This window comes from Cavia porcellus, unplaced genomic scaffold (assembly GCF_034190915.1).
Source record: "Cavia porcellus strain 051 isolate PalLab524CR breed Dunkin Hartley unplaced genomic scaffold, mCavPor4.1 scaffold_3, whole genome shotgun sequence".
Lineage (NCBI taxonomy): Eukaryota > Metazoa > Chordata > Mammalia > Rodentia > Caviidae > Cavia > Cavia porcellus.
Genome location: NW_026947486.1, coordinates 96,523,589 through 96,539,130, shown reverse-complemented (window position 1 = coordinate 96,539,130; position 15,542 = coordinate 96,523,589). Strand labels below are relative to the sequence as shown.

The 15,542-nt window shown below is 40.8% G+C and overlaps 1 protein-coding gene across 1 annotated transcript in view; it reads left to right on the top strand.

The window, feature by feature from the left end:
• The window catches only part of Gpc4 (glypican 4), a 113,340-nt gene extending 98,068 nt beyond the window's left edge, over positions 1–15,272 (top strand). Inside the window, exons 4-9 of the mRNA XM_003462661.4 lie at positions 4,744–4,909; positions 10,330–10,460; positions 10,546–10,692; positions 11,562–11,698; positions 12,453–12,628; positions 12,717–15,272. Of these exons, the coding sequence (XP_003462709.2) occupies positions 4,744–4,909; positions 10,330–10,460; positions 10,546–10,692; positions 11,562–11,698; positions 12,453–12,628; positions 12,717–12,919 (960 nt within the window). The 3' untranslated portion in view covers positions 12,920–15,272. The remainder of the gene's footprint in view (positions 1–4,743; positions 4,910–10,329; positions 10,461–10,545; positions 10,693–11,561; positions 11,699–12,452; positions 12,629–12,716) is intronic.
• Positions 15,273–15,542: the final 270 nt, after the last annotated feature.

The window sequence follows — 15,542 nt, the reverse complement described above, 5'->3', positions numbered from 1 at the left end:
GTTTCCTATAGTCCGTGACTCAGGAAAGCCATTTTGACACACATCAAGGGGTCTGGGGGCATGGCCCAGCAGTACAGAATTTTACCTAGCATGTGCAGGGCCCCAGGTTCAATCCCCAGTGCCCCTCCACACTCCCCACCCCCAGCACCACTAGTAAGATAGCAAAGATGTCAGATACCCATACGCTGGAAGCAGACTGCTTAGGATCACATGTTAGCCTGAACATTTACTAGAAGTCTTGGTATGAGTCCCTTAACTACTTGGGGCTTCCCTCTACTTCATGTGTACAATGAGATAATAAAGCTTGCCTTTGAGTTAATATGTGTTATGGTTTGTGGAATAGAACCTGACATACTAAGTAGTCTATAAATGTATCGTGTAAGTCAATAAAATCCAGTAAAACTATCAATAGTAACTCCTGTTATGAAGCTGAATCTTTACATCAAGACCCTTACAGTCAGAAAACTGTGAAAGCTAAACATGGATATTGCTTTTGAGAGCATTAAACTATTTTTTTCAAAGAAGGAAGGGAGAAATATAAAGATTCCCTTGTTCTATTCTTTCATCATATGATTTTGAGAAATAACTATTAAATCTGTACATCTGAAAAATGTGACTTTTGTGAAAGGCGATCTTAAACCACCTTCACCGGTTTTTACCCCGGTCCCAAGGATTGTATAAGTCACTGGCATCTGAGCCCAACAGACCTTTCTAAGTAAAAGAAAAACATGTCAAATATTCATCAAGAAATGTGCCCCAAAGTAACAGTCAAATATAGCATTTTAAGTGGCTCCTTATACCATGAGGGTAAAAGGAAAACCCTGCAGTGTAGTGACCCTTTTTTGTCAATCCCTGTGCGGTACCATCTACTACTTGGTCTTTGGTCCTTCAGAGTCAAATCTACTTCAGTAAATACATTCTGGGGGACTTGATGGAAGAAATTGATTTGGATGGTTACAGGGAATAGAATGTTAATGAACTTAAATTTCTATTCAAAATAAAGTCCTGGAACAAAGTATGACTTGGTCCACTGTTAAATTTGCTTATAATGCGGCTATATTTGCTTATGAGAGTATGGAGAGACAATTAGGAACTGGTACATGAACACCCAGAAGTGTGCGGCATATCATTGTGTGACAGGTAGAGCCACCACTGAATCAAGGAAACCTTGGGCTTGGGATAGAAACCACACTTGGGAATTGAAATTGCATTAGCTTATGCCCTTGGTTGGCGCTTTGTGTCCTGAATGGTCGGCACATCACTGTCTCTTTTACCAGCCTACATTGCTTCTTAGTAAGAAGCCCCTAGAGGTTCCGGAAGCGAGGCAGCCATTTGGCTTATACACTGGGGGTAGGGGTTGTCTTGAGGAGTCACAAGGTAGAGCTGATCTTTGACACTTGGTGTTCACCATCCTGAACTAAGACAGGTCAGGGAGGGTGGGGCCCCAAGCCCTGGAATTACTGACACTCTCTGGGGGGATGAGGCCTTGCAAGCTATTCTTGTTTCTTTAGGTCTCATGACTATTTTAAAATCCTTCCCTTTATAGGAGGGCCTCATCACACGTGAGAGTTTTGCTTCCCAAGTTCTGAATTCCCTTCATGTGAACTAGTGCATGGTGGTCTGGTTATGGCTGTGAGACGAAAGACATTTTTCTCTAACTCTGGTATTTTATATGCCCTTGCATGTCCCAGTTCTCATATAACTTCTCCATCTTTTTTTCCAGTTCTGGTATTATTTAATGTTCCCATAAGCATGTTATCGCCAAGTTGCTTGTGATCTTTTTGAGTAGTTACACAACAAATCACGTGCAGAGCATGAGACAGTACTTAACCAAAGAATGAAATGGGAACACTCTGCCAAACCCAGCTTCATAATCTTCTTTAATAAAATTCTACTGAGTCATTTCATTTGGTCTTTGATTTAGAACTTGAGCCTCCATCAGGTCTACTGCATAAATGATCATCTGACTTGCAGTTTAAGAATCAAGTACACTGCTTTCTAGAGTTATTTTTCAAAAGACAATGGGAAAGGACTGATTGAATAAATGTTTCTTGAATATAACTATCCTCTTTTCTGTCTTTTTGAGATAGAGTCTAGCTTTGTAGTTCAGGCTGACCTTGAGCTCACTTTGTAGCCCAGGCTGGTCTCAAACTTACAAGGATCCTCCTGCCTCAGCCTCCGGAGTGCTAGGATTATAGGCGTATGCTACCATGCGCAGCTTAATATAATTATTTAAATTTTTTCTCATTTTCTAAAGGCCCATCTCACTTTGGGATTTGTGTTTTGTGGAACAGATTCTATATCCTAAGACAGATACTCTTACCTGCCCTACTACCTAATATAAATGAATGTCAGAATAATTCCTGGCACATAATAAGTGGTCAGTAACAATTTGTTGACACTTTAACTTTTGATGTTTCTTCTTATGAGGACATTGTTCTGAAGCATAATATTCAACAATACGAGTGCTGTTCTATGGTTTTTTTCAAAGTCATATATGTAACTCATTACCTCTCTAAAATCCAGCCATTTAACAGTCTCATCAGTGGGGGACCCAACTAAAATAAAACACACCTGAGGATAGAGTTGCCTGCCTTAAGAAGGCAGAGAAATGTGATGCATCTGGGAAATCTTTTTGTCACACATGTTGGATAATGTGCAGTACTGGAATCAAATGTAGCAGGGTGACTGTCAGCAAGTTGCTTAATCCCTCTGGCTTCAGTTTCTTATCTCTTAAACGTGAGAGCAGCACTCAGCCATCTCTATGACTCCTTCCAGCTCTTAAGACTTCTGTGATCCTGTGATTCTCAAGCCCCTTCCCTTCTTGAGGCCTGTTTGCTCATCTGGAAAATGAGAACTGGATAAGTATCAAAGTCTTAACAATCTGTGACTTTAAAGGAATGAACTTTTAGCTATCCAGAAAATCTAGTTATCCAGAGGGCCATTCCTTGAGGGTATTGGTTAGCCAAGATTTTACTGTGCATTAATACGTAGTTAAAGGGGCTAATTTAATGCCTAGGAAAACATTTGGGACTGGTTAAAACTGTGGAAAAATCCCAATTCTTTGTAGGGAATATTGACTTTAGTGTATACCATCTTCTTCTTGTGTGTTTTCCCCTTGTAGGCTGGAGTTTTGTTGGGATAAGTGAGAGGGAGGGGTGTGTACAGACCAGATAGGAGCCTGGCAATGCTAAGTTTTTCTACTGATAGTACTAATCCCCTGTTCCAATTCCTGAGGACATTGTTGATAAGTGATATCCAAAGTAACACACTGGAATAGGTGAAGTATATTGCTGTGTGCTCTCCATCCCCACATCTATTCCCTGAGGTGGTGTTTGCTTCTGAAAGTCTGGGTACAGAGCTGGTTGATACTGATAGGGATAAATGCACTAATCCTCTGAGACAGACACAAGAGGAGAGTGGGTCAGGGAAAATAAGACTGGACAGGGCAGTTAGTTGCATTATGTGACCCCTGGCCTTGAGCCTTTCTAAGCATTGACAGCTATGATCGACAGGACAGCCCAAAGCAGTTTTTCACCTTACGGAATGTGAAGGATGAAACTGAGACCTGTTTCTCTGCAGCGGATGGTCAGCCTAGTGTGACTTCAGTGCTGTGCTCATCCTCGCAGTTCCCCTCCCTCACAGAGTTTAGGAGCCCTGTGTGTGCTGCCATACATCGCAGTTTCTGCCTGATATGTCTTGGCCGTGCGCACACTCTGGTGCATCTGACATTATTTTCCCAGGTTCCTCAACCCCACGCTGAAATGCTCTAGTACATCATCTCGCTGATTTTGTTTGTTTCATTGATGCTACCTGGGATGATCTCCCTTTATTTCTCCACTTAAATCCAATCTCATGTTCAAAATTTAACACATGCCTCACCTCTTCCATCAGGTGTTTCCTGAGTCCTCCATGCTCTGCTCCCCAAAATCTGAAGGCCTATACATACCCCCAAGTTTAAAGTTACCCATATTCTGCCCTGTAGAACACATTCATTTTGCCTTCTACAAACTCTTGGTGTAAGGCAGAGTAACACAAGTACTCTTTTAAACCTTGATTGGATCTGGGAATCAGTTTTAAAGGGCGGTTTTGTAGTCAGTGTGTTTGACAAAGAGAAGTGCCTGTGTTCCAGTCTGGCAAAGATGAACACATAGATTTTAAGGGCCAGGGCGGGCCATGCATGGAGGTGGGTGAAAATAGCATCCAGCCTCTAGCCTCCAAGGTCTCCTGGCTGATCCGGAAAGCATATTTGTAAAAGTACCTGAAGTAACTGAGCAATTAAAATGGCAATGGAAAGACAAAGACAGACAGACAGAGAGAGAGAGAGATGGAGAGACAGACAAACAAAGGGCATTGCAACTTGGCTGTTTTACGACTTACTGGTTTCCCTGAGCATCACTTGGGTAGTATATTTATGTACTATCCTAAGTGTTGCATGAGGAGGTATCAGTTCAACCAGCTGATTTTTATATTGAATAAATTTGATAAAATTGTCATTTTTTATAGTTCTTGTAAAAATTGATGAAACATACAGAAATTTTGGCCATCTTTTATGTAAATAGTTGGGCTGCTGAGTGGCTTAGGTTCTGTGATGTTCATTCCCACCTCTTTGTCTCCCAAGTGTCTTCTATTATCTAATCTTGATCTACTCACCTCTGCTAGTGGCAGTAGCTGGATAGAGGTTTGTCATTTCTGTGTATCTTTAGCCCTAATCCTGCTGTCTTTTCTTGTCTCACATATTAGGTGAACCCCACGGCCCAGTGTACCCATGCCTTGTTGAAGATGATCTACTGTTCCCACTGCCGGGGTCTTGTGACAGTGAAGCCATGTTACAACTACTGCTCCAACATCATGAGAGGCTGTTTGGCCAACCAGGGGGATCTCGACTTTGAATGGAACAATTTCATAGGTGAGCAAGTGTTGGCAACTTGTGTTTGTGTTCCTTGAAATGTCTCTGCTTCTGCGAAGAACACTGTATTTGCCAACTATGAAATATCTCTACTATGGTTAGTATTTAGCGTTTACCAGTATCTTAGTTATGCTGTGCTCAATACTTTGAAGATAGTAAAATTATTACTAGAAGTAAATGCTTGCTTGATCTAATGGTAGCATTTCTGAAGACATAAGGTTTTGGGACTACCAACTTTCAATAATGAGAAAGTGCATTTTTGATGTTATATATCATAGCTTTGGGCTGGGGATTTAGCTCAGCGGCATAAGCACCTGCCTTGCAAGCAGGCGGTCGTGAGTTCAATCCTCGGTACCGGAAAAAAGAAAAAAAAAATACATATCATAGCTTTGTAGTCATGTCAGTGGTGAAGTACAGTCCCCATAGAACTGTGAGAATGGCTTTTTAGGATAGTCCTGTCTACATACCTGCAGTTTAGGAGGCTGAGGCAGGAGGATTGCAAGTTGGAGCCAAGCCTGGACCATTTAGTAACCTAGTGAGACTCTGTTTAAAAACAATGAAAATTGAAAAGTCTGGTATTGTAACTCAGTGTGGAGGCCCTGGGTTCAAACCTTAGTGCTGAAAAAAAGTTCTGTGTTCAGACGTTTCAGATACCATTTATTTTTTGGATCAGCAAAAATCTGATTATAGAAATTCAGTGGTTTTATTTCTAGGAGATTTAGCAATAGACTGCCCTGGGGAGTATGAAAGAACTTTTGCCCTGACAATTTGAGAAATAAGGATTTCTGCATATACTTTCTACCAAGGAAACTAGAATCCAGATAGCACTGAGTTTTATGATTTGGAGAGACAAATAAGCATAATTCAAACATCCGGTCATCAGCTAAGTCCCTCAGTGCCTACTTAGTGCTCATGTTAGTCCTGAAACATAGTGCCCAGTGTTGAACCTCTAATGCTGTGTGTCAGGGGGACCTCACACAAATACAGCTCACAAAAACAAACTCTCATTTTTCCTGTCCCCCACGCACATTTGCATAATTGCAGAATTCGAGTATCCTTATAGGAACCTATTTTTCAATTATTTGTCTACATTATGGGAACATGCATGAAGTTTGCTGGCTTGTTTTTTTTTTTTTTTTTTTTTTTTGCGGGGAGAGGTTGCTTTTTAGTCTGCAGGAGAGCTAATCATATTAACTCTGAAATTGCATCAATAAATTGGCTCCAACAAATTCTTGAAAACACTAACAGTGAATATTAAGCACTTCAGGACAATTGTAGACTAAAAAGCTCAAAGCTAGAAGACCTGAAAAAAATCCTTTGCACATAGAAAAGCAGAAGCCCATGAAAGCGAAGGCATGAGACCAGCAAAGACACACAGGGACGAATGGAACATCATGCCCAGAATGAAGCCAGGGGAGAAATTGTTGCTTCAAAATATTTCTCGAGAAATAAAAGCCCACGGCGTCTCTATATCTAAAGTTGATACTCCCCCATTCCGCCCTTGTCCCCATACCCAAATGTCAAATTTGCAATTTATTATTCACTATAATGAATTTTTTCTCCAGGCAAAGGACTAGAAGTCACCATTCAGTACAAAAGGTATATAGTAAGTAGCCCAGCTTTGCTGACTTTTCTTATGTCGACATTTAAAGTGCAGAGTATCATTTCTCTTACATTATGCCATTCTTCTGACATGTCCAGCAGCAGCTGTCACTGAAGTCCTCATAACCTTTTATTAAAATACGGGGTTTTTTTCTAGTGTGGAAGATAGAACCTTGTGAAGGAGTGCTCTGCCACTGAACTACATCCTCAGCCCTTTAAAGTATATATTCTACATGTTTTTCCTAGAATTTATGGATCCCTGTAAAATCAGAACCATACCCTGGCTTGCTTAATTAATGTTTTGAGCCAGTTACTCTAAAACAAGGAGGCCTTAAATTGCTGTTGCTATTCTTGTAGTGTGTTTTAAAAAATCGTATATATGATCTTTGAGGAAACAAAAAGAAACCCAAGTGGAAATTGATAGGATTTTTGAATCAATTTTCCCAATTATTTTAAATGATAATTTTTGAGAGAGATGAGGCATGAAATTGTATCTAAATTTTATTTTTAATGGGTGCACTTGTCTTTATTTCTAATAAGCTGATCTAAAAGGCCAGGAGTAATAGACATTGTTAATCTCCAGTGCTTTTTCATGAATTTTTCACAAGAGCTTAATTAATCTGCTCTGTGGTTATAGAATTCAGTACCAATTTACGTGCCTCTGCTGTAAATTCTCTGTTATTCCTTGTCTTTTTTCTCCTCTGCAAAGAATTTGTCTTTCCCCTTTAAATGACTGCAGTTAATGAATGATCAAGGGCTGTTTTTGCCCCTTCTAAAATCAGATCTTGGGGTTAAGTCGAGAAACTGCCTTTTGTTCTTCCCGTCATGTCAGGAGGCTAAAGATGTGAGTTTCTGATTATTGGCCGCACAATGCAAAAGGAATTGCTTTTTCCAGTGGGGAGGGGATTCTTTGTTGCTGGGGACTGGCGGAGAGGTGCTCAATGCAGTACCCTAAGTGCTGCAACTGTGCCATTGGACTAGACCCTTTGGAAAATGAAGGAGAGATTCTCCAAATCTGCCTTCTCCCTTCCCTGCCTTCTCTGTCCTGGTTACTGCATCTGTGTACTGGCATGAATTGTGACCCTTTGGTAAATGTCACCTTTTATTTGGATGAATCCAAAACATTGAAACACTTTGGGATTCACTTTAATAACCTTTAGCTCAAGAGAACACACACACACACACACACACACACACACCCCACAGAGTTGGTTTCTAGAAAAGCCTCTTAGGGGTGGCTCATTCTCCATCACATGCTGTACCTGTATTTATGCTTGCTCAACTCTGCCCTATTAATGTCATATATTGCTGCTGGTAGGAACTTAGTATTGGGGTTGCTGTCAGACACCAGCCAGTTCGTGGCAGGAGCCTCTTGGGTATCCTGCAGACAAGACACCTGTGGCCTATAGCAGCATGAAGAAACCCAAAACTCCAAACCAAACTTCTTTGAGTTTCTGTTGTGACTTCTTAGGGCTGGTTACTGCTACAGAAGAGCCGATTGATAGCCAACCATGGCTTCCTTCCCGCAGCGGTTAGAAGCAGCCTTGGCTCCTGGCTTGTGGGCTGCGGGCAGACTATCCCTAGTTGCATTCTTCAGCTGCACAGCACACAACGCCATGGCACCGGCCCCAACAAAGCCAAGCTTCACTCTCCATTCCCAGGCCCTTGTGCATGGCCGGCCTGCCTCAGAGTTTACAAAGACACCAAACAGCCAGAAGAATTGGGGTTTATGTTTCTTTTCAGTCTTTCACAAACACATTTGTGATCTGCCCTTTCCTCACCACTAGGGGAATAAGTGGTTACAAAGTGCACTGTGTTTTCTTGTTTAAACCTCTGCATTTTGGATGTTTATTATCTGTCTATTCATAATATTTTTATTTGGAGCCAGCAATTCTTCTTGGATTACGAAGGAATATACTTTCTGTACAGGGCAGTCCTGATGCTTTGACAATGATGAAAACATTTAAGTTGTGTTCCACTTGTTTACAAAAGTCTCCTTTTGCTAGCACATCAAAAGCATTTTTTTCCTCTCCTGTAGTACAATGGTATATTCATGCTGTCAGCTTTTGCTTAGAGGTTAGAAGCATCACTTTATTGGCGCTTACCACAGCAGTCACAAACTTTGTTATTCCTTTCAAAAATTGTATTTCATGGAAATGTATTTGTTTTATTTTTTAATCACATCAGAATTGAAGTTTAGAGAAATGACGATGCTTTTTAAAATGCTGTATAGTATTTGTTTTAGGCTGAAGGTGAAATGTTGATGACCAAATTTGATTTCATTGATATATCGATACTTAAAATCTTTTTAACTAGAAAGCTTAGGTAGATGCTCAACTGAGCTTTGCAGTGGAGATGAACATAAGATCTTCTGGAAAGTAACGCTACTTTCTAATATTTGCCCTTGGATTAAATGAAGGTGGGCAAAGATAATGGTTGCTTCTTTTTTCTTGCCATGCATTAAGCAGTAGAGTACAAAGGGAAAAACAAGTTAGAAAATGCACTGTTTGTCATTGACTGATGAAACATCCTTTGAGGTTTCATGCAAGTCCTAATTTTGCACAAAACGCAAAAATACCCTCATAATTCCTACAAACATGTGTAGAAGGCAAACATCCCTTTGTTAAAGGGTTGGTGTTCTCTTTTTGTTACTGTGACACAATACCTGTGAAAGTCAAGTTAAAGGAGGAAAGATTGATTTTGGCTTACGGTTTCAGAGACTTCAGTCCATAGTTAGCCAGCTCTGGTGCTTTTAGGCCTATGGCAAGAAACATCGTGGTAGAAGGTATGGTAGAAGAAGCTGTTAATCTCATTGCAGCCACGAAACAACCAAAGAAGGGGCTGCGGCAAGGTATAGTCTGCGGGGTCATGACCACTTCACTCATTCCCTTCATCTAGGCTCTATCTGCTAAGTTTCCACCAGCTGGCATCATAATGCCATAAACCATTCATGACCCAATCGCCCCCCAAAAGACCCATCCTCTGAACTCATGAGCTCTGTGGGTGACATTTTAAATCTAAAAGGCTTCAGTGCTTAGAAAATGCCAGTGTCCTCCAAAGTCCCAAAGAGATTTGTGAGTCATTAGAGAAGATATGTGCTGTAAGCACACAATTAGTATGTACTGTCTTATGTTGTTGTCTTTTCACTGGAATAGAGTTATATGTTTTATTTTAAAATAAAATTGAAGCTCTTATGTTTGAGATGGAAGTTTATCCTAACATAGAATTGCATTATTCAAAGCTTCATTATTTGAAAAGTCATTAGCATTCCTAGGACACTTTCATTTGTATTTGCCAAGTGTTCATTCAGGGATCTAAAAGGTTTGATGAAGGGGAAAAAAAAGACTGGAATTGGTACACTAGGATTTAAACTTTGCCTTGATTGACTCTTGCAAATAGAATCTGAAATGAAAAGAATAGTTTGTAGGAAAATCTCTGGGAGAAATAACATATTATTTTGCCTCTAACCATAGGTTTCTCACCTGGATGCTAGGCCAAAGCCTTACAGTAACAGCATTTGACAAAAGAAGGAAGGAATAATCAGGATGGTGGGAATAATCTAGAGATTCCTGATTGGGTCTCATTGCTATAGTGAGGATTGTTAGCCTGGCCATTTCAATACTTTAGAGAGCTAGTGATACATACAGTGATGGAATGCAGTTTATTGTCATGGAACTAGGTAGAAAAACATGAATTAATTATGATCCTTAACTCATCACAGGAAATAAAGGCAGTAAAATAAAACTGATTAACTATCCAAGGCTGAAATAATGATTTACGTCTCATGCTGTTTTGTTTTTCCCTGTGCCTTATATTAGATGCCATGCTGATGGTGGCGGAGAGGCTAGAAGGTCCATTTAACATCGAGTCTGTCATGGATCCCATCGATGTGAAGATTTCTGATGCGATTATGAATATGCAAGAAAATAGTGTGCAAGTATCCCAGAAGGTAATGAAGGTGGGATAGGAGACCTGGTGGCCTCCTCTGACTTGCCCTGTGATGTCCTAATCCAACCATGCTTACTCTAATACAGGTTTTCCAGGGATGTGGCCCCCCTAAGCCCCTCCCCGCTGGACGCATTTCGCGTTCCATCTCTGAGAGTGCCTTCAGTGCTCGCTTCCGACCATACCATCCTGAGGAGCGCCCAACCACAGCAGCTGGCACGAGTTTGGACCGACTGGTGAGCACTTTGACAGGAAGGGCTGTGTTTAAAACAAAGAGCTGAAATTGTGAGCTCAAAATGAATTTTTAATTGGCAAGCTTACAAGCTTGTGTCTTTCAGGTGTAACTTTGCAAGCAAATTTATGTCAATAGTAGTAAACGTCCTTCTCTCATTTCTAACTCAGAATGTTCCTTATTTGGTTAAGGAAATGAATATAGTAAGTCTCATCTCAAGAGCTCCCCTTTACAGGCACTCTGTGGTTACTGGCTATCTACTGTGTGCTTGTTGTTGGGGAGTCTCACAGGAATAAGATGGGTCCTTGGTCCCAAAAGGCCCCAGCAAAGGGGAAGAAGCAGATGGTCCAGGGTTCCTAACATAAAGTGGTGAATAATAAATGTTAGGATGGGAGAAGAGTAATAGAATATAGTCAGGTTGCTTACTACACAGCAATGTGCTATAAAACTCAAAGAGAATCTTAATACAGTGATAGGAGGGAGCATAGGACAAGGGGGCATGAAAGACACTCGTAGGTGGAAAGGCAGAGCACTGACAAGGAAGTTTCCCAGACTGGCTCATACGTAAGGTTTGATCCAGACTACAGAAACCACGGGTGAAGTGACTGTGTCTCATGGCTGTGTCTCCGGGGCCTGGTAGGCCTCAGGGGGTAGTTAACAGTGTGATAGGTGGGCGAAGGATCAAGGCGACTCCTTCAGAGTTTGCATTTCAACTCTTATTTCCTTTGATTCTGTACTTGCATATTTTTCTTCTTGGCTGCAGTGGAAAATGAGTGGCCTGTGCCTTCGGAGCTATTTTGAGATGATCAAAGGGTACATGCGTAGGTTATTTTGTGTTGTTCTGTACCCATCTTTTTAATGTTTCTTAATTAGGTTACTGATGTCAAGGAGAAACTGAAACAGGCCAAGAAGTTCTGGTCCTCACTCCCCAGCAACGTTTGCAATGATGAGAGGATGGCCGCAGGAAATGGCAATGAGGATGACTGCTGGAACGGGAAGGGCAAGAGCAGGTTAGCCACCTTTCAGTGCGTTTGCGGGCTGTCCGTGCCTGCATACCCGAGAGACCTGGAGAGAAGGTCATTCTGGGCATCATCGGAAAGCCCTTCACAGTAGATGCCGGGAAGCTGCTAGATGTTGTTGGGAACAAGCTTTGCTGCAGAAATGTTCAGAAGGCACCCAACTACCTACACGGTACACTGGGTCAAAAGGTCAACAGTGATTATCTTGTATAGTATTAGGTCTGTTCTAAGTGTCATTATTTTAAAAATATTTAATGCCTGCGAGCCTTTGCCCAATGGCCTTGGCCTCATAAGTCACAGGTCTCATAAGGTCTCATTGTCTGTCTTGCTGATACCCCACACCCCCTTCCTTTCCCACTCTGTGACTTGGATGTGTACCCATTCTGAGCGTGCTTTGCTCTTAAGTCACTGGCTTCCACAAAAGGGATAGTTTTCAAGAAGGTGCTGGTAAAACTGGAGAAATAAGATGCATAGGAAAAAGAGAAATTTGAAGTCATTATAAATTAAAGAATTGGGGTTGGGGATTTAGCCCAGCAGCATAAGCGCCTACCTGGCAGCTGCAAGATTGTGAGTTCAATCCCCAGAACCAAAAAAAGAAAAAGACTACTCTTCATAAATTAAAGCACTACCATTTAATCATGCTTAGTAGAAACACTGGAATATAGCAGAATTCTTAGATATTTTTCTCTTCTTTGCCTTTGTTTTACTAATCATCGTTTGTTTTCCTGGTGATTTCTCACTTCAGGTACCTGTTTGCAGTGACAGGAAATGGATTAGCCAACCAGGGCAATAACCCTGAGGTCCAGGTTGACACTGACAAACCGGATATTCTGATCCTTCGTCAAATCATGGCTCTGCGAGTTATGACCAGTAAAATGAAGAATGCTTATAATGGGAATGATGTGGACTTCTTTGATATCAGTAAGCCCTTGAATTCTAGAATCATGAGTTGTTCTCGTTTGCTTTGTGATGAGAACAAGTGAAATAAAATGTTGCATCTTTTAAACAGGCGATGAAAGCAGCGGAGAAGGAAGTGGAAGTGGGTGTGAGTATCAGCAGTGCCCCTCGGAGTTTGAGTACAATGCCACTGACCACTCTGGGAAGAGTGCCAATGAGAAAGCCGACAGTGCTGGTGCCCGTGCCGCAGCACAGCCCTACCTCCTCACTGTCTTCTGCATCTTGTTCCTGTTTATGCAGATGGACTGGAGATAATTCTCAAACTTTTGAGAAAAAATGTTCATCATCAGAAAGCTAAAAGGCACCGGTTATCACTTTTATACCATCCTAGTGACTTTGCTTTTTAAATGAATGGACAACAATGTACAGTTTTTACTATGTGGCCACTGGTTTAAAAATGCTGACTTTGTTTCTTCATTCAGTTTTGGGGGCAAAGGGGACCTGTACATTAAGTTGGTTCCTGCTCTTCCAGAATCATGTTAAACGTGGCTAACAGTGTAGGTACAGAACTGTAGTTAGTTGTGCATTTGTGACTTTATCACTCTATTGTTTGTTTTTTTCTCATTTTGTTTGTGGGGTTCTTTTTTTTCCAATTATGATCTCACCTTGTTTCTTACAAGAAAACCAGGGTCCTTTCTTGGCATGTAACATGTACGTATTTCTGAAATATTAAATAGCTGTACAGAAGCAGGTTTTATTTATCATGTTATCTTATTAAAAGAAAAAAGTCCAACAAGCAGAAAATTGCCATTTATCCCCGTTATTTTAGCTGCCTTATCGGGAGAGAAGTAGAGGTGATTTGGAATTTTTATTATTGTTGTTAGGACAGAATGTGAAGGCACAAGCGGGTTTCTGAGCCACTTGTCAGATTGTAGTCAAGCATCAACACAAGAAGAAGGTTATACTTTATTTTGAGCTGGTGATTGGAAGAGACTGCAGACTGCCTGTTTTGGTTGAGTTGAATTGCATAAGCTAAGGTCACATATAGGTCCATTTCTTGAACCCACTTACAGTTCAAGTGTAGCCCATGGAAAGATTCTTGATACAGTAGTCTCCTTTGAAAGATAAAAGGCATTCAGGCTGTCCAGTTATCCCATGTTCATACTTGGGCAAGAGAGGTTTGGTTTTTGCCTTTTGTTTGCTTTTAACCATGTAAATTAGCAAGCCACTGTATGCCAGTTTTCTGGTCCACACTGATCCTCTTTGAAATTTTTATCCCAATTGCAGCAAAAAGCGACTGACAGTCTGATTTGGTCTGCCCCCACAGGGATCCAGTCATTAAACCCAGTCATCTAAGATAACTGGCTGGGAGCTAGCCAGAATTGGGGTACAGCCTGGGTTCAGGGAATAGCTGTCAACATTCGAGCATAGTTTTAGTCTGTGCATGTGTATGTGCAGGTGTTACGGATGCCAGCTTGGTTTTAAGGGAGTGTAAGGTATCTAACTCGAGTATCTTGCCTGGCCCACTTTGATCGGTAAAGCAGAGGACTTGCAGTGGTTTGCAGCTGTGTGCTACTACCAGCCAGGGAGCCCCCTGGGGGGAGAACTAGGTGTCCAGATTTTTTCATACGTTATTTTTTAAGTGGGAGGGATGGGAGTAGGTAGAGCTGAGAAAATCACCTCTTAGCAGTCACCCTTAGCCACATGGGCAAACTGGCAAAGGCCATATCTGTTGTCCCAGGCCAAAGACTGACAACTGTCTTCCCCCCTTAGGAGCCCTTTCCTTGTGCCCTTACCAAAAGACAGCTTGTAAAACTGTGAGAAGGTAAACAGCTCACTTTAAAAGGGGTCCCCAAAAGTCTTCAGACACAATGAAAATTCTGCAAGTCTCGTCCTGCTCTAAACAGCAATTAAGAACCCAACAGATTCTACAGAACCTAAAACCCACAGAGAGGTTGTTTGTGTTTTTGTTCAATCTTCAGTTGTAAGAGTAAGTCTCTATTTTTATATTGAAACATAAGTACTTGATAGCTCAGGGTCTACATTTCATTCAACTTTTTACACCAAATTCTGCAGAATGGTCAAAATAAAATATTGGGGGCTGTTGTAAACAGAGGCTTAATTTTATTAGAAGTAGCCAGTTATTTATTAAAGCATGATGTTAATAAAATAGGCATATTCTGGCTGGTGTGTATGAGTGTTTTTTAAAAATGAATCACAGAAGACATAAAATTGAAAAGACACTCCATTTATGTATGAGGAAAAATAGGTTGTAAATAGCTAAGCTGCCTTGTGAGAACTTGGAAAATGTGCTGATACTTAGTAACTACCTCAGTTGTGAGGAATTTCCTTTTTAGCTTAGACTGCTATTACTTTTACTTGGTAGAAATGAATCTGGTCTCCAAAATATGGCTCAAAGAGTTATCCCCATAGACCTTGTTAGATTGTTTTTAATTTAAAACCTTGAATTCTGCCCAGCTGTTTTCTTTCAGTCAAGTTCTCTAAACCAGTAACATTTTTTGAATTAAATATTCTTGAAGGTTCTTCTGAATGCTTACTGATTTGTTTTCTTTCTTTGCATTTTTCCTGTTACCCTTTTATTATTTAAATTGTCTCTTGCTTTTGAACATGAATTATGAAATAAACAAATGATAGATTTTTCCATTCATGTCTGACTGTAGAACTCTTGGCTCCTAACCAACAGCAAGCTTACCCTCACCCCCCCAAAAGAATAAAGGCAAGCTGAATATTTTAAAACCTTATAAGTTTGGAGTATGAGGTAGAGTAAAAGCCTTGTTAGGAGAAGCCCTAACTTTTCCAAAGTTAATAGCACCTGAAGGGGTTGTGTTTTATGAAGTCATTTATAAATTATTTTCTTTCAAACCCTTCACCCACTCTATAACTGAAGAAAAAAGCTTATGGCTCTGGGAGATATGTT